The sequence below is a fragment of the Chinchilla lanigera genome, unplaced genomic scaffold (assembly GCF_000276665.1).
Source record: "Chinchilla lanigera isolate Chin_1 unplaced genomic scaffold, ChiLan1.0 scaffold00002, whole genome shotgun sequence".
Classification (NCBI taxonomy): domain Eukaryota; kingdom Metazoa; phylum Chordata; class Mammalia; order Rodentia; family Chinchillidae; genus Chinchilla; species Chinchilla lanigera.
This window is the reverse complement of record NW_004955403.1, coordinates 15,729,118-15,751,662: the sequence shown is the minus strand read 5'-3', so window position 1 is coordinate 15,751,662 and position 22,545 is coordinate 15,729,118. Positions and strand designations below refer to the sequence as shown.

At 38.4% G+C, this 22,545-nt stretch overlaps 1 protein-coding gene across 1 annotated transcript in view; it reads left to right on the top strand.

Moving 5' to 3' along the window:
- The window catches only part of Itga4 (integrin, alpha 4 (antigen CD49D, alpha 4 subunit of VLA-4 receptor)), a gene marked incomplete at its 5' end in the record, with an annotated part of 80,760 nt that overhangs the window by 55,393 nt on the left and 2,822 nt on the right, over nucleotides 1–22,545 (top strand). Inside the window, 9 exon segments of the mRNA XM_013512527.1 lie at nucleotides 11,668–11,818; nucleotides 13,052–13,147; nucleotides 13,769–13,848; nucleotides 14,219–14,308; nucleotides 16,028–16,118; nucleotides 18,297–18,404; nucleotides 19,281–19,406; nucleotides 20,350–20,469; nucleotides 22,138–22,236. Coding sequence (XP_013367981.1) covers nucleotides 11,668–11,818; nucleotides 13,052–13,147; nucleotides 13,769–13,848; nucleotides 14,219–14,308; nucleotides 16,028–16,118; nucleotides 18,297–18,404; nucleotides 19,281–19,406; nucleotides 20,350–20,469; nucleotides 22,138–22,236 — 961 coding nt within the window.

Genomic DNA, 22,545 nt, shown 5'->3' with positions numbered 1-22,545 from the left:
AAAAAAAAAAAAAAAAAGAAAACCCTTATAGTAAATATGAAGTCAACTGAATCATACTGAATCCAACTGTGAGTAAGAGAATATAATTTAAATGGACTAAAGTGTTGATTAGAACTTTGAAACAGTATAGAGTTTATAAAATTTTTTTAAAATGTTTGTATTATCATGGAAAATTATTTTAAAAAGCATAGAAAACAGCATGGAAGGGAATGTGCCGAAATACATACCTTTGCAAATACTATTAGTTATAGTTCTTCATTTTACAGTATAGTTTTTGTATTTGCTATAAGAAACATGAATGCTTCTGTGCTGTGTAAAAATATGCACATCAAAAATTTTTGGTGTGGTTTTGGGGATTGAATCTGGGGCCTTGTGCATATTAGGTGGGTGCTGTACCTCTGAGCCACATCTATAGCCCTACATTCAAACACTTCTTTAGTAATTTAGATGAAAGATACAGACTGGCTTTGGCTTTCATGTATCATGTTTGACCTTATTCTGGGAAGAATTTTATATATGTGTGTATATATAAGGCATGAACATACATATCCATGCATATATGTGCATCTATGAATATATATATATATACAAGCATGAACATGTTTATTTTTGTTACTCTTCTGGTTTGTAATTTCCTTAGAAAGATGTGCGGGACATCCTCACCCCAATCCAGATTGAGGCTGCTTACCACCTTGGGCACCATGTTATCAGGAAGAGAAGCACAGAGGAATTCCCGCCCCTGCAGCCAATCCTTCAGCAGAAGAAAGAAAAAAACATGATTAAAAAAATGGTAATATTTTCCTTCACTCAGAGGACTATGTTACAGGACTAGAGTGTTATTTAAACTATGGCATAATTCTGAAGAAATGAACTTATAGGTCTGAGTCCTTTTTAAAATTTTTTATGGGTATTTAAGAAAACGGATTTATGGCATGCCCTGTTCTCCATGTCTCTTTAGTTTTTATATTCCCTTTAGGATATTGAACTGAATATTTTTAAATATGCATTTAGCCACAATAGTAGCTTCCCATATATATAAAATGTTAATTTTCTCTCTCTGATGCTCTGCCAGTGAAGACAATGTATTACTAGAGAAAAGCATAATGGAAGTAAGTTGCATTCTTGAGTTAGTTATTCGGTGTCTTTATGTGAGCTCAGTTTATCTTCCTCTTTCTCATTTGTCTCCTTTCTCATGGTGCCTCTCTTTCACTTGCCCTATCCATGGGTCTCTTCTATCTTATTATTCCAGTTGCCTGTCAATTCTATCATTTATAACATATATACTTAAGTAACACAACATTTTCTCTTTTAAAAAAATGTTACCACATTCTTTTCCGCCACCTTCCAAGATGGGTTCCAGCTGAAGATGATCTTGCATTTCATGTAGTGACTGCTTTTTTAACATTCTCCCAAAATGTTTGTTTCACTGATGGTGCATTTATTAGCAGGAGCTCCATGGTTCAGACCTTTACTGTCCAGCTATGTAAAAACAGTGGGTTTCGGCATGGAAAAACATGCATTAAAATGCATGCATTAAAGTGAGCCACAAACAGAAGAGATGAAAGGGATAGGTAAACTTCTAGTTCATATCCTGTCCAGGCAAAGCGGCACTTAAGCCACCTTTAATCACCACTATCCTTGAGTTTATCATCACCGCTGCCTGATCTAGAATACTAGGGGCACTTAAAAGTTTAGGGCATATTTTCTCTTATTCATATGAAAATATTTATGAAAGTCAGTGAGGATTTTTTTTTCTCTTTTATTTTCAGCTTTTAAGAACAACTAATTTTAAACGTCTTGATGACATCAGTCTTGCAAGCATACAATCCAAAACATTGGCAATATGTAGTTGTATTAATCTACATTTTGGTTCTTAAGAGAACTCACTTTCAAGTAAGAGTCACGGGGGAAATATTACTCATTTGATCATATAGAGAAAAATGTATGCCTCTTCTCGCTGAACATGGGCCATCCGTGGTCTGGCAAATTTACAGTGCTCATGTCACTTGCGACTTTCTGCGCCTGCTTCTCCTCTGACTTCCTAGATTCTCCCTTTTCTGTATTTCCCCCTCTTTCACCCACTCCTGTCATTCTTCTTTCTGTTTATTGTTTTTCTTTTGTCCTCCTTATCCTTCAGATCTTCCCATATATCTTGTAGCATCTGTGGGTCCTACTTCAATGTTCAGCTGAATCAATTGTGGAATCCTTACAGTAAACCACCTTTGAATTTTGTTCTGTGTTTGCTCAAAGTGAAATTTCTCAATTTCTATATTTAGGTGTTTTCAATGAATGCAAAATACTGTCCTCCCATCTGCAATAATTAAATAAGTGCAATGCTTTTGTATGATAAACAAGATCAAAATATAGCACCAGAAAATGGAAAGGAAGTTGATTAAGAACATCTTGGCAGCTGATATTCTCCAATTATCTGCAGAGTGCCTTTAATTTAACTTTTTCTCAAACCTCATTTCATTTAACAAATTTAGGCTTTAGATTTACCTCCTGGAAGAATTAAGTTTCTGGGCCTTGGATGTAGCTCAGCAGTACAGTGCTTCCCTGGCAAGCGTGAGGCCCTGGGTTTGATTCCTGGTACCAGAAAAAGAAAAGAACTAAGTTTCTTTGGCTCTGCAGCCATGTCATCTGAACCCACTAATTCTCAAACTGAACTCTTAGGGATGGTTAAAATAATTCCAAATCTGACATATTAATTTGGTCTTCCTCACATATCAAAGATGATTTATTCTTCACATACAAATATATCTACTGATTGAAATAAAAATATTACCATATTTTGTTTTCAGATAAATTTTGCAAGGTTTTGTGCCCATGAAAATTGTTCTGCTGATTTACAGGTTTCTGCAAAAATTGGATTTTTCAAGTAAGTTTACAATACTATTTTTTTTTTCATTTAAGAGGACATAATACATAAGTGTACATGGGTTCCAAAGATAAAGGGAACTAATCTTTGAGAGTTAGATTCATTCAAAAATTAGAAAAGAATAATGTTGTACTGAGAGTGGTTATATATATTTTCTATTAGATTTGGCTAGTAGTACATATTTTATATATACACACATATATAAACTCATAAATACGTATTATGGTAAGTATGCATTCAGGGATTGCCACTTTTCAAAGAATGAGTATATATGAACAGGTAAGTGTTATGAAACATGTTTTAATTCTTTATTAATAACGCTGAGGCTATATCCAGGTGTAATTGTGCCTTGGAATACAGTATGTTTTAACATTCATCAGGGCTTGTTAATAGAGTTTGGGGAGCAAAATGAGCTTTCACTGTACAGTACAAAGCCTAGTTTACCACTCAGAAGACTGGTTGTATCATTCAAACTGATATACAAAACAGCGCATGTACAGCAACTTTGAAAAGAAAGAAACCAACTTTCTCATCTAAATTCGTAGGAGAGAAAAACAGTGTGTGTGTAACGCGGTTAGCGTAACATGCAGCACATAGTGAGAACTAGCTACATGGTGGCTGCGGTGTTCCTTGGTGCTGGAAGACAAGCTGTAATTTTCTGTCATTCCTTGATCCCCTCTATGGAAATTGCTTTGCACATCAGAGGGAAGATGGGAAGGTGAGGGCCGGAGAGGTTGCCCAGTTGCAGTTGAAGGCCAGTTGCACATGGGGAGGGGCAGAGGGGGAGCAGAGGCAGCAGCAAGGTTGGCGTGTGAAGCTGGGTACCTGGCTAGGTGCAGGTCAGGAGCGTCAGAGGAGCTCATGCAGGCAGGCTTGGACAGTGCCCTCTCCTGCTCCTTCCCTGCCTTTGACCCCCACACTCGTGTCTCTCCATGTGTAAATACACAGCTCTTGAAAAATACATGAAAGAAATCTTCACTGGAGCCTGCCTGTTCCCAGTATTCTCTCCTCCATCATTTATTCTGTCATTTGACTGCTGGTACACAAACAGGAAACATGTTCCATTAATGACCAGTGTGTGATGCCACATGCTGGGATACAAAGTGGTAGTCACTATTTTGGGGTTATGTCGTAGGGTGCCAGTCTAGTTAATTTAAGTATAAAGTCCACTTGCCACTGGGGTGTGTTGGTGCATATCTATACTGCCAGCAGGCTGAGACAGGAAGGTGCAAGATCCAGCCCAATCTGGGCAATTCAGCAAGAACAAAACCAAACAAAAAGGCTGAGGATATTGCCTGATGCAGAGACCCTGTGTTTATTCCCCAGTACTGCGGAAAAAGAAAAGGAAAGGGAGGGGCTGAGAGGGAGGGGAATAAAGGAATGAATAAATTACCAACCAAATACTGACTAGGTAAGGCTCTGTTGGTATTGCCTAAGCCAAAATAGTTCATTTATTTTCTACCATATGTCCTTTCCCTTAGTTTCACTTTCTACAGTTTTCAGTAACCTGCAGTTGATTGTGATTTGAATGTAATAAATTAAAAATTTCAGAATTAATTCATAAGGTCCAAGTTGCGCGAAGTTCAGAGTAATGTGATGAAATCCCTCTCTGTCCTACTCTGCCCTGCACTGTATACACTACCTGCCATGTCAACCTCTTCTTTGTACCTGTCCTGGTTATAGGATTAACCATTGCAGAATCTCAGTGCTTGGGTTTGAGTAATCTCATTTGGCTTAATTTTGGACCCCAAGACACAAGTAGTGATGCTGGTAACTTTATTGTAGAATATTGTTAGATTTTCTTAATTATTGTTAGTTGTTTTTTTTTTTTTTTTTTTTTTTACTATGAACAATCTGTGAAGTAAACTCTGTCATATGTACGTGTGGAAATATCATGGTGTATACATAGGGTCTGGTCCTGTCTGCAGTTCGGGTATCCACTGAGAGTCTTGGAACATATCCCCCATGGCCAGTGAGAGAATGCTCTATATTATGATTGGAGTGCTTACAGAGTATGATAGTTTTTAGGTTGTTTGTAAAATGAAAGACTGTGAATTCTGAACATCATCTTGTACATGTGGCTTACATCCTGAGAGCACTGCTGACCGTGACTGGCTAGAAGCTTTTCAGTCTTAGGAGACTTGCAGTAGCATGAATGCCAGTGTCAAGGAGGAAGTGCAGGATCTCTTCCTTCAACTGGGAAAGTTGGAAGCTGTTTCTGCTAGGGTAATGGTAATGTACTGAGGAACTTTCACGTGAAAACTCTTCGAATTCGGCTTTACATCCACAGTGAAAGCTGTTGACAAACTGCCTTGCATTTTTACTAAATTATACTCTGATCAGACAAAAATATGTTCCCCGCTTAGGTGTTTGTTTCCTCTTCTCAGAAACAGGAGGCCAACTGAGACCACATGTTCCACACAGTGGAACTATGGGCTATACTTCTGGGCTATAGCTCCACTGGCACAAGTGGTATTTTTGTGGCCCAGATCTTTAAACCTGTTTTAGGTGAATGTATTCACTCAGTAAAGAATGAGTTTCTGATGCTAGCAATAATTAGCTGCCCACAGTACCCTGAACAGTGCTTATGCGAGCCTCTGGTCTCTTAATTAAAGCAAGGCCTCCTCCTGCACGACTAAGTTCTCCGGACAATGAACCACATTCAGATGATTTCCATTGCAAAAGAAAGATGAGCAAATAAGACTTTACAAACATAATAGCAGGGCTAGCCATCGCATAGGCAGTCTGAAGTCAAATAATTCTCACAGTTTATGATATAAATGGTACTACTTTTCTCATACTCCTCTCATGCTTCTAGGGTAAACGATGCAGGCCTTCCCTGAAGAATTGCTTTCATGTCACTAGGAATGCTTTTAACTGCAAGTAATGATATCTGATGGTAAACAGTAAAGACAATTAGTTTTCATAAATAGTATGGTGGAAGGAGATTGCAGGTTGTGAGCACCTACCAAGGACCATACATTGGTGGCCGTCTTTTCCATTCTTTTGGCTTTTTCCTCCTGGACACAATATGGCTGCAGCAATGCCAGTGTCCCAAGGAAGAAAAAAGATCCAAGATAAAAATGCTTTTTCTTTTTGAGGCTCCTTTTCTAGGAAAGAAAGTGCCTTATTAGACATATGCTGACTAACCAGACCTGTATCATCTATACTCCCTTGGATCTGGCATGGTTGAAGGAAAATGGAGTCACCGTGATCCCATGAGATTAGTCATGGTTCAGTTCTTGAGTCTGAGCTAGAGGCTTAGCTTCCGCAATATCAAGGAAGTGCTGCCTCTTACCTGTGTAATGAGGTTGTGTTATCTGTAAGAGGAGAACTCACTGTTGGATAGACAATAGGCAGTGATCCAGCTCTGCCATTATGCTGTTAACCCTCAAGGACTCGTCTAAAGAATACATATAGCTCAGCAGCACAGTATCTGCCTGGCAAACTTGAGGTCATGAATTTGATTCCCGGTAAACAAGACGGAGTGGAAATAGATGCTAACTGACTTCAGATACTTCTGGGAAGATGAATTATGTGGTTTATACACTAAAACGTGCTAATTGCCATCCCACTTTTCCAGTCCAAGTGCTCCTGGTGTCTTCCCCTTGAAGTCAGTGAGTTTGCCTTTAATAAATCCTCTTTAAATGTCAGATAACATCTATCCCAGTAGGCAAGAACTTTTCAGCATTTTCATCTTTCCTGAATTCAACAGTAAAGTAAAAAGAATAAAACTGCACTGAGGTCTGTAGGTCACTTACCACAGGGTCTTCTTTTATCAAATAAATTTATCACATGTTGTCACATGGTAAAATATGATACCATTTGATGTCATATTTTTTTCTAGCATCATGACTAAAAACCAGTTTGCTCCGAAGTCCTAATTCACAAAGTGTATTTATTGTACCAAGACTTGGAGCATATTTCTTACACAATCAAATGATATTGTTCACTGAGGAAAAACCTAGAGTCTGGTGCTGGAATATATCATTTTTCTATTTTTTCCTCTTTCCTTTATGAAGTTATGATTCCGTATGTACACGGTGCCTTGATTTGTTTAAGGTATGTGGATTCAAGGTTGCTTTGCAAATTTCATGTCTGCATTATGCACGTTTTAATGAAGAACGAACTGTGAGTCCCAGGGAAAACACCAGCTCGGTCTTGTCGCAGGTCCAGATGTGCACCTGGTTCTTTATTATGTCTCACACAGAAAGCTGGTGAATAGCTTTCCAAAGGCTCTGTGTTAACAGATCAAGTTACAGTACGATGTACATGCGAAGAGTAGAATTGTGATTATGGTAATGTGGCAAAATAGCTTAAAATTGGAAAATACACCAGGAGTCTCAGTGCTGAAATGTGCACATTGTGTTTCTCTCTAATTTGCCGTTGTCTTGGATCCTGGCTGCAGACACAGTGATTTCACCTTCTGCTGCTCGTGGAAGTGCCAACTTCTCTCCCAAAGGTGTTCGGTGACTAATGCTTTGGTTACACGCCAGAATATTTTATAAACGTCTATTTCTAGGCAGCTCTTCCACAAGTCTTAATTAAACTTTAATGTCAAGCTGAAGTTTACTTTTAGAACCTCTTAGGCTCCGTGGGTTGTAACTTGATTAGAGAACAATAAGGGGATGTAGGATAACTGTGTTTCAGTGCATTTTCTCGCTCCTGCTTAACAAGTGCCACCAGCCAGACATAGAGGGACTTAACAGTTTAGGACACGGGACTGAGTAAGTCACCACCGTTCCCCTCAGGCTGAGCCAGCACACCATCACTCAGTTGAGCTCCTCCACGCGGAAATGATAGCCAAGGTTTGAAATCACCGTTCTTTTCTTACATTTTCTTCTAGCAACATCTAACTCCACAAAGCTAGGAACCAGTAGCTAGAAATGGTACTCACAGCAGGGTTCCTCGTTTCTTTCTCTTTCATTGTTTGGAGCTCTAGGGAGGACTTAAATCTTAAGAGTAGGATGCTGTCTCAAGATAAAAACTGAAAAGAGCTGGAGATGTAGCTCAGGGCAAAGGCTTTAGATTCAAATCTCAGTCCGAACACCAAAAAAGACTGGGCGACCACTTTCTCTAGTGCTGTCTGCTTCTGACGGTAAATGAATACCTCCCCTGCTATCTGAAATGATGAAGCCTCTATTGTCAAAATCATAGAGTAAGTTTTAATAAAACACGACAATATTACATTGTATGTTGATTTGGAACCCTTCCTCATCAATCAGCTTGTTGTATAGCGGGAACCATCCCAACCTAACTTTTTCTGTGAAGAGACAGGAAATAGTTTTGCCTTTCTAGGACAAATCTCAGTTTGAGTTACTTAACTCTGCCATTCAATGTTAAAATTGAACGTGGCTGTGTACCACTGAAACTTTTATAAAAAGTAGTAGAGGTTTGAATTTGACCCTTTGGCAGTAGTATGTAGACCCCTGTTGTATGATATGCTTACTTTTTATGTGGAAATTATGCAGCCTGTATTTTTTGTAATGTGAAAGTAGTTTCTCATATTTCTTTTATTGTTTATATCTAGCTTGTTAGTATAACAAGCTAGTTGTGAAAGTAAACCAAGTTTCGGAGATTTTTAAAGAATTAATTCTTTCAATTGCTGGAAATTGCTGAAATCTCCATTGATAATTGGATGGATTTATACAGTGTGGCAGGTAAGATGGCATATATACACCAATGAACATCAGCAGCTTAAAATAATAAATACCGCTATAGGTTAATCTCACAAACAAAATTTTGAGTAACAGAAGCCACACACAAAAGAGCAAATACATGGAAGGAGGAATATATATACTAAGATCCCATTTATATAAAATGTAAAACTAGGCAAAACCAGTCTAGTATTACTAATGAATTTTAATTGGCCAGAGCAATAACTGGAGGGAAATGTGTTTGGATTTTTCTCAATCTGGGTGCTAGCTTCACACATGTATTCAGTTTCTAAAAAAGTACTGAGCTGTACACTTAGAAAATGTGCTTTTCTTTACATATATGTTTTGGTAAATAGGTTTCAAGGTGGGAAAAATCAGAAAAAGGAAAAGAACTTTTAACTGAATTGTCCAATTTCTAAGAGGTATTAAAGTTAGAATATTGGGGGAAAGTATCTCAATTTAGAATCTTGTTTACACATTTTGAGGTTCATGAGAATTAGTAATTCTGAACAATGGCATTCCCTTTCTTTCTGGTATTGATTTTGTTCTCATGGAATGATGACGTTAATGTGGTTATTTCAGTAGGTGTGTTGCCACTGAAATGTTAGGTTGTGGGGTGGGTGTGGATCACATGCAGCTGGTCATGCTCAACATTTATCTTAGTGAAACACGCGAAATTGTGAAATTTTACAGAACAAAAGATATGACTCTCCAGCTATAATTTGATGTTTATATTGACAATTTCATAAATTTTAAAGATCGATACCTTATCTGGTACTTATCTGATTTTTACATGTTCCTTGAGCATAACCCAAACCTGTTTCATACATGCACACATACTGTGTGTGTACGCGACTCTGAGAAAACAGTCACTATTGTAGTCCAGCACCTGCCCTTTCAGACACCAGTCTAGTGATTAGACAAACCAGGGAGGGATTAAAAATTTTGAAAACACTGCATTATAGAAGCATCCAGTGTGCCCACAAGAAGGGGAGGCCACCCACTCTTCTGGTTGGAGAGGAAGCTGGTGTGCAGGAGGTTACCAAAGAGTTTTGGCTGGGAGAAGATCTAAGTGTTACTGATGTTCAAACTGAAGCTTATCAAGTTTGCCAATGCTCACAGAGGTGGTGTTAGGGGCAGAGCAAGTGCAGACATAGCACATCTTGGCGCTACTTGCCCTTGCTTGTAGGGCTGAAGCGCAGGGTGATCTGTGCAGTGGAAGTGAAGCAGGGCCAGCTCCCAAAGGCCTCAGATGTCATGCTAAGAACTTGGAGCTCTTCTCTGGGAGGCACTGGAAGCCACTACACAGGCATGTGGCACTGTCCAGATCGCTTTGCTTTGTTGGAAATGACCTGGCGGTGTGCTGATTGGATTGGGAGAGAGGAGGCTTTGGAAAAGTCAGTTTATGGATTCAATCTACTTTAACTCTGGCTCAATCATGAACTTGTCAGACTTTATTTTTAAAAAGATCTCCTTTGGAGCAGCCAACCTAAATAATCAGTATAATAGAAAAACAAAACAGAATAAGCTTTACTACTCCCAGGCAAAAGTGCTTCCCTTCCCTGGTTCCCAGAGCCTTCCATTCATAAGTCTTTCCCATATGTTCATATTTCTTAATATTTATTTACACATATTTCTTTGACTGCATCAGATCCACATGAGAGTCAAGAGTGTTTATGTCTGTACTAGGGAGCAACAGATATAATGCCTGACTTATTGTATAAGAACTTCACTTATAGGCATTCACAAACCTTCAAGCCATGCTTAAAAGCACAAATTGTGAGATATTGTACTTAAACTGTTCCTTTATCTTTAATAAATGTACAAATAACTATGAAATGCCTATTCTGTATTTCCATGAATAGTTTATTCAAACATTAATCTATATGCATGTTTATCAGCATCACACAATTTAAACATCATAGAGGACACCTTCAAAGAGCTAAAATGCTGTGTTATTATCTGTTATTATTGTAACAGTCTGATTATTTACTCTGGGTCAAATCCACCTCTAATTTGAACTAATTTTTCTAATTTTTAAATTACTAGATGTCCCAGGCTTATTGTCTTTGTGGAAAGTTTAGAAAATCATAACATAGTCTAACTGAAAGTTTTCTTTAGCATTCGACTATTCTAACATTCTCACTAGGGGAAAAAATGGGCTGTGTAGAAATGTGCAGTTGCTTTGAGGTTTTAGAATATTCTAGCTATCGTCTTTGGATAAATTCCTTCAGCCTTAAAACACTCTGACGATTTCATGGACTGTACATAACCCAAATCAGCACTGAATGGTAATTAACTCTTGCTGTCTATCTCTTATCAGATAGAGAGGGTAGCCCCAATCTAGAAATGCTGGATGACCCTCATCCCAAAGAACTGGTGGAAGTCCCAGGGTTGGAACTTACCTCTCTGGATTCGTGATCATTTTCCCTTTGGAGTTCAGAGGATGGTGAAGAATTTCTGCAATTCTATTTTTAATTTGCCCTAGTTATTGGTACAAGTGATCAACTCGTCTGCCTCAGAAATTAGTTGCAGTACAACAGATTTAAGGGGCTGGGGATTTAGCTTAGTGGCACAATGCCTGCCTGGCAAGCACAAGGTTGTGAGTTTGATTCCTGTACCTGAAAAAAACCAAGCCACCCGCTTGCTGGGCATAGTGGTTATGACCCATGCCTTCCTCACATCTACCCAAACATTCCCTCTATTTTCTCATTGTCCTTTTCTCCCATTTCTCCGCTCCTTATTTTATCCTTTGGTTTGGGCAGCAGCTAGACTATTTTGGGCTGAACCAAAAAAAAAAAAAAAAAAGGAAAAATGCTTTGCCTTTAGAAACACTGCATAATCCTAAGGAAAATGTTAAAATTATAGAAACAGTAAAAAAGAAAGACAGACCAATTCATTAAAGCCAATTAAAAAACAAACAATTCTTTAGCGATAGCTCACTGAATTTATTCAAAACAAAATAGCTGAATGAATATGAAAAACTGGGTTCTTTTAATATACATATAAATCTGCTTGCATGAGGGTCATTCCATGTTTTTCTAAATTAATATTTTAGTGCAACTTAAATATTACACATATGGAGATGGAATTTTTATTTTCTAAATAAGGACCTAATTACTTAATTTTTAGGCCATATGAAAATAAAACCTATCTTGCGGTGGGGAGCATGAAGACACTGATGTTGAATGTGTCCTTGTTTAATGCTGGGGATGATGCCTATGAGACAGCTCTGCACGTCAGACTCCCCGCGGGTCTTTACTTCATTAAGATTTTAGACCTGGTGAGTACTGCAAACCACAGTAGCAAGGCACAACTTAGCGACTTACTTAATTTTATTAAAATGTTAAGTGGATTTGGGATGTAAGTAATTGTAGCATAAGTCTTAATATTTAGACTTATGACTCAGGCTCCTAGCTATTTTAAGACTTCCTCCATGCCCCTGCTCAGAAAGGCAGTTTCCTTGAGCTCTTAAATCCAAAGGCAGCTGCTTCCAGTGCTAAAAGAGAGTCGCTCGGATGCCACCACTGCTTTACTGCCACAGCACGTAAGGTGCCATGACAATGCCTCTCTTGGTTGATCCCCTGTGCCAGGCACCCAGAGTACAGTGTTCATTTTAAGTTCACCCTGTGAGCCTTCTTCCCGAAGGACTTTCAGTACATCAAAAGCAGCAGTCCTCTATTGATTTGGAAATCCTGGTGTCAAGCCAAGTCTTAAGCAAGTTCTCCTTTTCCCAGAGAGTTGAGAGCATGTGGAAATTTTTTTCTTACCAATATGCCTCAGTCATGGAGCCATCAGTTAGATAGTAATGTTAGAATTTCAGGGACAAAAGCCTCAATGACTTTCTCCTTTGAGAATTCTCTGGCACTCAGTAAATTCAACTACATCTTGCCTGGGGTCTACCTCTTTACAACAAAGGGTGTTCAGAGAGGACTCTTAACATCACACAAAGATGTATTAACACATTTCCCTAGAGTACTAGGAGTCGGTTTTAAAGAAAAGAGGAGAAGCTCCAGCATTTGTGCAATATATTTTTAAAATATATCCATTGGTATTACTGTAACTAAATATCTCGAATGCACTTTCAATGAAAGTGTACAGGATACAATGAAATACACATTTTATGGATCGCTTGCATCCTGATGTTTCAAGGACTGAGAAATCAGGTTAAGGAGGGGGATATGCCAAAGTGAATAAAAGCCACAAGGCTGCGAATGTTTTAAGGGAGATTTTATGTGAATATTATGATAGATACACACATATTTGCATGGTTTGCATTTCTACTTTTTTCTTTCATACTGGGAATCGAACTCAGGACCCTATGCTTGCCAGGCAGATGCTTGTGCTGCTGAGCTATATCCCCAGCACATTTCTACTTGCTTATTTCTAAAGCAAACAGAAAATTATGAGAAAAGTAAATACTTCTAGGATCACTTTCTTTTCAAAATCATCCCTAAACGTATGTTATAAATTCCTTATTCCCTTCCTCCCCAACCAGTTTCATTTTTCCTTTTAGGAAGAGAAACAAATAAACTGTGAAGTAACAGACAACGCTGGCACAGTCAAACTCGACTGCATCCTTGGTTATATTTATGTAGATCATCTCTCCAGGGTAAGCGCTTAGCATTTACGATTCTCAGTTACTAGCAGGAATATATTTTTCTCCCCACTCCATCTTTACGCTGCACATAACATATATTTTTTACTTAGAGCAATGCAGTAATGGCAAAATGAACCGAGCCTGAAATCCTTGAGCTCTGCGTTTATATTCTTGGCAGTGTTCACTGTTTAGAAAGGGGGGTGCGCATGCTCCTGTCGAGGTGGGCAAGTGAATGTGTCAATCAGAATTCTGCCCCCCCCATCCTATCCAACACTCCCCCCACCCCACCCCAGGTGGCCCTGTCTGCCAGGCATGTTACCTCTGCTACACAAAAAAGGTGTTTTTGGCAAGAGTCCCCACTCAAGTTGTTAAAGCATTTCTAATTTTGTCCGTCTGGACCTGCCTGTCTTTACATTCAGAGTAGGCTTTGTCTCTGAACGCTACTTGTAGAAAAGCTTGCACTTTAAAATTGCATCTTACTGCCAAGGAAGGGGTTGCTTATGCCTCCAGAACAGTTTTAAGTACATAGTCCATCAAAAATAAATTATGAAGAAAAGCTAAAATTCAGATGGCAAAAAATGTGTTTAAGGTTTTTTTTTGTTTTGTTTTAAGTGGGCCTTTTCTGTTTTGCAGGTAGATGTCAGCTTTCTCTTGGATGTGAGCTCATTCCGCAGAGCAGAAGAGGACCTCAACATCACAGTTTTTGCCTCCTGGTACAATTTATTAGGAACAACAAATTATCCTAGAGGAACTGCAGCCCTCAATTTTGAGGGAGGCTTTTGAGAAACCACGGAGCTGTGTTGCATTGATGTCTGTAGGGGAAACCCTTCCTTACCTGGTCTATTTAAAATCCAACAAAAAACCGTCTAACATTCTAAGTAAATAACTGCTTAAATGATGGCAAATATTTCCCCACTTTGCCCTAAGAATATGTCTACTACCACATCTTTTATCCCTACTCCTCCAAAAGCATTCGTTAAAATGAGATCTCAGCATTCTTTTAGGTATACAGAGAATGAAATCATTTTTCCCAAAGATGAGTTTGTGCTTCCTGGATCCTAAGAGTATATTCTGTTTCTGTAGTGAAAATGAAGGAGAAATGGACAAGCTAACAGACAACAAAGTGACCTTAGCAGTACCTCTAAGATATGAGGTTATGCTAGCTGTTCATGGGTAAGTAGATATGGAGGCCTCGAAACTTTAGAGTTGATTTTCAGCTCCATTGCTGCTGATTCTGTTAATGAATCATACTTAAACATTAAAACATTAGAAGGATGCTTTGTCTCTTAGCGGTTACCTCAGTGCTACAGTTCCTTGCTTAGCTGTTATTTTAATCCACTCTGTAATCAGCACTGATGCTACATCAAACTCATGCCCAGCTGGTGGAGATTTCTCACTGGAACAGCCCCAGTAAGCCTCTAGCAGGGCACAGTGAGCCTTTCAGTTGTCCGCTGCAGGGCAGGGCTGCCCAGAGTTTAGTGTATAGTTTGCATAATCACATCCCTGGCAAGGGTGAGTATGAACGTCACCAAACTGCCACTCCCCAAAATCCACAGCGACCTATGTGGCCAGTGAATGGAGACATGAGAGAACCGGCCTCAAGGTGTCCCTTGTCACTCTTTAAATCTCTGGAATCATAGAGTCCTGTGATCACAGCCCTTATGCCAGCTTTCATTGCTTCGTCATTTTAGCAATTGCTGAGTGCATTCCCTTCTGATTCAAGTAGTGTGGAGAAAGTGAAAGGAGGACCAAGGAACGCTCTCATGATTTCACTGGCAACTATTCAGCCTCCTGCTCTTTAAAACTACAACTTTTAAAGCACCGCAAAATAGACAAAAGAGCGTTCCTTGTTGCCCTAAATATCACTGTCACCCCTCATAAAGAGGGCATACAGGTATAGTGTATCCTCCTAAAATGTCCATATCTAAACCTGATGGAATTGTCAAGTTTGAGATAGAGGCCATTTACTGGAACGACCTTAAGGGTCAGTGGATAAGCAAATGAAAGGTGACTGCATGTTTCCTGGCTTTGAGAATTTATATCACCTCTCATTCTTTAATTTTCTTAGGATGAGTACTCTGTTTTTCCATTTTCACATCTCATTACTTTGAGCAAGAAATGTCCTACAATTATTAAACTACAAAAGATTACATACGCCATTTGATTGTTTCTGATTTCTTTTTTTTTTTTTTTTTTTTGGTTTTTCTCCGGTACCGGGAATTGAACTCATGACCTTGCACTTGCCAGGCAGGCGCTGTGCCGCTGCGCTAAATCCCCAGGCCTTGTTTCTGATTTCTTTCCTGATTAATGGGACCCTAAAATATGATATTACCTAATGTAATTTACCTGCCAAAACTGAACAGTTTGTGGAGTAGGACTTCCTGAGTGTATCTCCTGGAAATACACTGCTGACCATACATGTATCAAATCGGGTGAAAAAGAATGCCAACCTTGTATTCCAATAAAAAGTTGATGACACCCGTCAGTGTGTGACTTCTTCCCCAGACTTGGGATTCATTATACATAGCCAGCAAGAATTGGGGGTAAAAAATAACTGCAAAGTAGGTTAGATTTAGGTGTCGGAGCCCCCAGGGAAAGCTAAGGACATACCTCATAGTTGCAAAATATGTATGAATCATTTGGGTGCTGACAGAGCAAGAATGGTCAACACAGTGAAGCAGGCAGGCTTGGGAAGGTTAAAAAAATACCGTGAAGAATAAAACATTGTCACTCAGTTCAAAGCACATGGCCTCATAATTTTCTTACTTGGTCGAATAAGAACCCAGGGAGAGTACCCTGTGTAACTCTTAAATATGCTGTAATGTGTGTGCAGAGAGAGCTTGTAATAGCTTTTCAGAGAATACAGTTTCCTTTTGATTTTCTTTCTTTCAGGTTTGTGAATCCAACTTCATTCATGTATGGATCCAGCGAGGACAGTGAACCCGAAACATGCATGACCGAGAAAATGAACTTCACTTTTCATGTAAGAAAAACTGATTGCGTCTGTTCTGTAGGAAGTGGAAGGGTCTTACTGATGGACTGCTCCCCTCCCTCTGAAGTGCCCTGGCCCCAGGAACCATGGCTTGCTGTAGGAGCGGCTGCAATCAGACTTAGATGGTGGCTTTCTTCCCATTTTTCTACTTTTAAAATAGTACTACAAAACTATTTTAAAAGTACTACTTTTAAAATTAGTACATGGTTGCCATACATAATGATTACATTCATTGTAGGGAATTGTCACGCATACATAACAGGTCTTTTTACTTCCCTTTCCCCTCCTTACCCTCCCTAGTGCCTCCTTTTCCCATTTGCAAAAGAGCTATCAAACCCACATCTCCTTACAGGACAGTTAACACACTGAGCGGTCATGCCTGCAACACGCAGTTATGGGGTGAGCTGACCCCAGCGGAGACACATATACGGGATGACAGGCCCAGGGAAGGCAGCAGTGGATCTCTTCTTAGTTCAAGCTTTACAACAGCCCTAACGTTACCAAGTAAAGAAAGCCCCTACCTCCCATCTCCACAGGTCTGTGACTAGCACTTTATCAGTTAGTGAGTAATCTTCAAAAGTGAAGAATGTCATCATGCTTTGGAAATATTAAAAAACTGATATAAAATTTGTTTTACAAAAATGCTACTGTCATACTGAAATTCTGGTTGTGCTGTAGATAAGTAAATAATGAGACAATGTCTGCAGAAAGTTTTTGAATCAGAAGCACTGTCCAGACATTTTTAAATAACAACCCATAAGCTGTGAGCCTTGCAGTGGGTACAGTATATTCCATTTTACAAGGTGATACTTTACAAAGTGAGTATTAGAATCGCTTGCAGTACCTATACAAAATGCAGATTTCTAGGCCTGCCCCAGATCTATTGAAAAGACTGACATGAAAATCCCATCAAGTCTATGTCTCCTCACGTTTTTGTTATGCTATTCCATAATGCTGAAACAATTTAGTCCACTTTAAAGAACCAAGAAATATTAGAACCCAGCACTGGATTGTGTTTTGATAAACTAAAACAGAAACAAAGCTGGACTCTAGAAAGGCTATTTATTAATTTACTACTAATTGCTAATAAATACTTTCTAATTAATGTGCAGTGGAAAGACATAGGCTAGACAAACATGCACTTTGAAGAGGTCTGCTCAAACAGTCGATATTGGAGGTCGGAATGGTAGGAGGTGACCAAGGATGAAGCGTGACTGCGATATAGACTGACCACTTCCTGACACTGAGGTGACCTTCCCCGTAGCCCTGGGCAGTACCCATTGTTGACCCTTCCTGTGCAAGAGCTCTGTGCTTCCATGATTAAGCACTCGTCCCAAATGGAGGTCCAGTCTCTCCGTCTGTGTCCTAGGCTTCCATGAGATTATTGCAGGTCTGCGAGTCATCCTTTTTTCACTCAGCCTTTGTTGAAAACTTTTTTGTGGCTTACTGTATTGATTTTTATAACTAAGCCTCAGTCAGCAACATTTTGGCCCACGCTTCTCTCTCAGGGATCTCTAATCCCCAAAGTTATCAACTGGCATGGAATATCCTTTTATGCATTTTTATTAAGAATCTGTTGCTCTTCGTGAAACCCCAATAACATACTTCCCCCATGTTCTAAGTCCATTTAGCATCATAAATACCCTGAATAAAAACACATTTTATAATACATTTTTATTCACTTATAGCTGACGATTAGCTTCTCAACCTGGAGAGATTTTGTGAAAATATAGGAGTTAGAAATAGAATACGAAGAACTCAACTCTCGTCACTTTTTAAATGTTCCTCAGTCACACATCACGGACACCTCTGAGCATTTCTCCTCAGCTGGCTCACTGACAGATGTGTCCTCCCTCTCCCAGACTATAAAGACCAAGCGCCATGTTTTTAAAGTGCATAATGTGCAAATATGTGCTGCTGATGTCTCTTTCTTAAGCTCAGACTTTTGGCTGAAAAATAAAAGCTAAAATGAGAAAATTAAAACCTCTGATGAATTTATTAATAAACTTTTAATAGTCTGACTGTAGATACCCTCTCTGCCTCTGCTATCTCACTGCCATCAATAAACCTTCACCACTAGATGTATTGCTTGGTCACCCAGAACCTCACTGATTTCTGTATTTATATTATGAAATGCATCTTTAAATTTTTTAAATTTTTGCTTCTCAGGTTATGAACACGGGCATTAGCATGGCTCCAAATGTTAGCGTGGAAATCATGATACCAAATTCTTTTGTTCCCCAAACTGATAAACTGTTCAACATTTTGGATGTCCAGGTAAAAATGAGTTCCTTGTATCTGATCTTTATTCAGTGTGTCTTAAATACTAAAACAAATGCAGGCCAATCCTTTATTCATAGGAGTATTGCTAAGACAAAGATTTCTGTTCACTTCTTTCAGTCTCATTCAAACCTGTGAGTTCACCATGCATTAATATTTGAATATTATATATTGCTTTAGAACTGTAGAGTCACACTGGAACATCTTCATTTGACTTATACAATAAAACTCCCTTCTATCATCTGTACTGAGTAATTAAGACATGTTTTCTTTGTGATGCAGACATGTTGAACTCATTCAGTTGGTAGGCTTCTCCATAAAGCTTGAAGCTGGTGTTTAAAGATCAAGAACTTTTTAAGGGAAGCAACATTTAAATAACTTACGAATTCAGATTTCTTTTATTGATCCATCAGAATTCTCCCGACTTCTAGGTATTAAGAAAAAAGTATGCACCAAATAAAATATGTATCTCAAGCCTACTTCAGTATATTTTAAAACTTTTACTTGAATTCCAGATTTAGATTGTAGGACATGCAATTGTATCATTTTCTTTTGCACATAAAGCCAAAGAAATGTTTAATTTCAGGCTAATGCTCAAAAGTCATTTTTGTCCTTTCTCATATTCTGTAAGGTTAAGGTCATTCTGGCAGGTTAGGACCTAAATCTAACCCTTGACAATTTTGCTGGGATTTTGTTCATGTTTTTCCACAGAGGTTTAATCTCTCCTAAATAATTCTGACAAAGTATCTTCATGATTTCCTAACAACTTGATATAGTTTAGCAAATGTAAGTAATTAGAACTTTTTAAACCATGCTGTATTTGTTCTGCCCAACGTTGAAATAGAACCTTTTTCTTGCTTTCTACCTTTCTAGACCACTAATGGACAATGCCAGTTTGAAAATTATCAAAGGGAATGTGCATCAGGGCAGCAAAGGGACGCCACGGAGACCTTATGGGGCATCCTCAGATTCTTGTCAAAGACCGATAAGAGGGTATTGGTAAGTTTTAGTTTATCACGTTGTAGTTTTTGCTTTCTAAAAAAGGTATGAAAGGTCCCAGATATACAACAGATACTGTGAAATGGGAAGAGACATCAAAAGAAAGAAGAACCAGGGTAGGGGAAAGGAAAAAGGAAGGATGGGAAAAGAAAAAGAAAAGATAAGATACTTGTACTATTAGTTTCTCTTAGTTCATTGAAAAGAAAAGTTGTGCTAATACCATTTGGACAATGTTTCATGCCTATATCTTGTACTTTGAGCAATTACTGTGAAGATAACAATATGCAATGTATTAACTTGTTATTTTCCTATTGTTTTAAAATTTTATTTTTTCCATAAAATAAAATTTTTAAAAATAAAAGAGGCATAAAACATTGGTGGGAGCTGCCAGCTGAGAGAATCCAGAACTAGGTAATATCTTTCATGAAAGGGATAAGCATGATTGGAGGAATAGGAACGACTCAGCTTTAATTATATATTATAGTTTCATTATTTAACTAATGCCCAAGGTTGCAGCCAAATACTGTCCCAGATCCTTTCAGAACACTGTCACCAGACAGCCTTACTTACTCATTCTCTCCGTCTTCATGAGTTTGGGAAAAGAATACTAGGAAGCAATCACCACCTTCAAATAACGCAAGCATAAAACACGCATCCTAGCAGGACTCTAACTGTTCTGTCCCAGAAAGCTAAGTTACCAAGAATGGCGAGAACACATGCTCCCCTTTGAACACTTTGTTTGTTTTCATTTACGAAACAAACATTTGTGTTTTCTTTAAAGGGAGATCATTTTTAAATGCCGCTAAGGAAAGCAGATGTTTAATGGCACGTTTACAGAAAGACAGTGTACGAAAGGGCGTAAAAGAGTTTTAATTTTTATAAAGAAATTTTTTGAAATGTAAATGTTGAAAATTTTAATGTAGTACTTTATATTCTTTCTTAGTACTGCATGAAAGCTGACCCGTACTGTTTACGTTTCCTATGCAATTTTGGGAAAATGGAAAGTGGAAAAGAAGCCAATGTTTACATTCAGTTAGAGGGCCGGCCCTCCATTTTGGAAATGGTGAGTCTAAAATACACTGACAACTTCATGGATACATTCATAAAAATCTAAGTTCAGTCTCACCCAGGTGTAATCTCACGAAGGCACTTGACAAATTACGTTATAAATAAAATTATGGAATAAATCTTAAAACTGATTTCTGCTTATCACTTCAGCTCTCTAAAGATTGGGGTATAATGAAGTAGTTTAAAAGGCATGCCCAACTGTTTATGAACCTTAAGTAAATCAAAGAAATTGGTTATTTTAACATTTCATGTAACCTTAAAAATTCTTTGCACACTGCTTCCAATTATCCATTAAACTCTTTTGAAAATAGTTATGTAGTAAAATTAAGGCTTTCATAAAATCAAACTATATCATCAAAGTACATCAACAATAGCAAAACATAATGAAAAAAATGTGCTTTAGAATGACATTTAAAATTTAAAAATTAATGAATTTAAAAATAAATACCAGTTGGATTCCTTATTTTTATGAAGTGTACTTTGAGATAAAACTAGTTTTATCTAAAGTCCTGTTTTGCAGTTTCCTCATCTGCTCAGCATGGGTAATTTCAAAGTAGTGTTATAGATTAAACAAGACACTTTAATGACAGCTATTGAGTGAATTTTTTTCTTTTGCACCAGTCCTGGGGATTGAATCCAGGGCCTTCACACTGAGCTACATCCCCAGCCCTTGTCATATTTTTTATTTGAAGACAGAGTCTCATTGAGTTTCCCAGGCAAAAGAGGGAGGTCTGTTTTAGTTTCAGCTGTGCTAAAGAGTCTTGATACCCTGAGGTCATCATTTAACTTCTGCAAGTTGCCCTGGAACATTCCCCAGGTTTCTCAACAGTGAGCGCTGCTGGTGTTTTGGAACAGATACTTTTTTTGTTGTCAGGAGCTGTCCTGTGTCACGTATGGTATTTAGCAGCATTCTCTACTGCAACCCACTAGAAACTGGTTGTACCATGGCCCACGTCCTGACAAAGATATCTCCACACACTGCTCTAAATTTAGGCAAAGCATGTAAAATGTCAAAAAATCTTTACACAGTAGTTTTTAACTTTCAAGACTCACAGATCTCTCTAAGGACCTGACTGAAGAATATATTCTCATCCTAGATACCCACAATAAAACATACCCACAATAAAACATACCCACAAGAAAACACTGTACCTTGTAAAGGTTATACACAGATCCCCAAGCTTTGTGCATTCAGAGTTATGAAGTCCTTGCTGTAGGAAGTAAGGTTCTGAGTTCATCCACTGAGTTTATATCTGAATTCTCTTACAATTTGTACCAGATTTATTTTAAAAGAAACTTTAGATTGGAGGAAATGTTTACCAGGTGAAAAAAGTATTGTTTGGGGGTTAAAATGGACATCCCCAAGGAAATTACGTTGCAACTAGTAACTTACCCCGTAGCAGTCTAACAAATCATATTTAAATGAAGTTAACAGCTGCATAGTTATACGTAATAAAGGGTTTCAATGAAATGATGCCATATAAACTTATACTAAGACCACACCTTTGGACCTATAGGAAAAAATTGCATTTCGGTAAACAGAAGAAGACAAACTGCAGAAACTTCTGGATAATACCTAAGTCATAAGGAATCATTTCTGTTAACAGGACTTCATGAAATAAAACTCAGCAGGGTGATGATGATCTTTCTGTGTTTCAAACAGGATGACACCTCGGCACTCAAGTTTGAAATAAAAGCCACAGCTTTTCCAGAGCCACATCCCAAAGTTATCGAACTGAACAAGGATGAGAACGTAGCACATGTAAGATGAGCTTTCTAACTGGTCCGCTAGAACTGTGAGGAAGCACGCTATGAGAGTGTCTATAATTGCTTCCTTTGCCTACCTGAATTGGAAAATTAATGTGTAACCAGATCCTGGAAGACTTTGAGCACGTCCCTAAGGTGGCATTTTCTACAACTGCCAGGAAGGAAGACCCAGGATTTTAGGGAGGGAGGTGCAATTGGTAGCAGTGAGAATAGGAGGAAGGAAAAGCGGTGGTGAAGGCTTAGGCCCTCACTGGTGCTACACAGTTACCATTGTTTCCTGTGGTTGTATTAAACCAGCACAAGA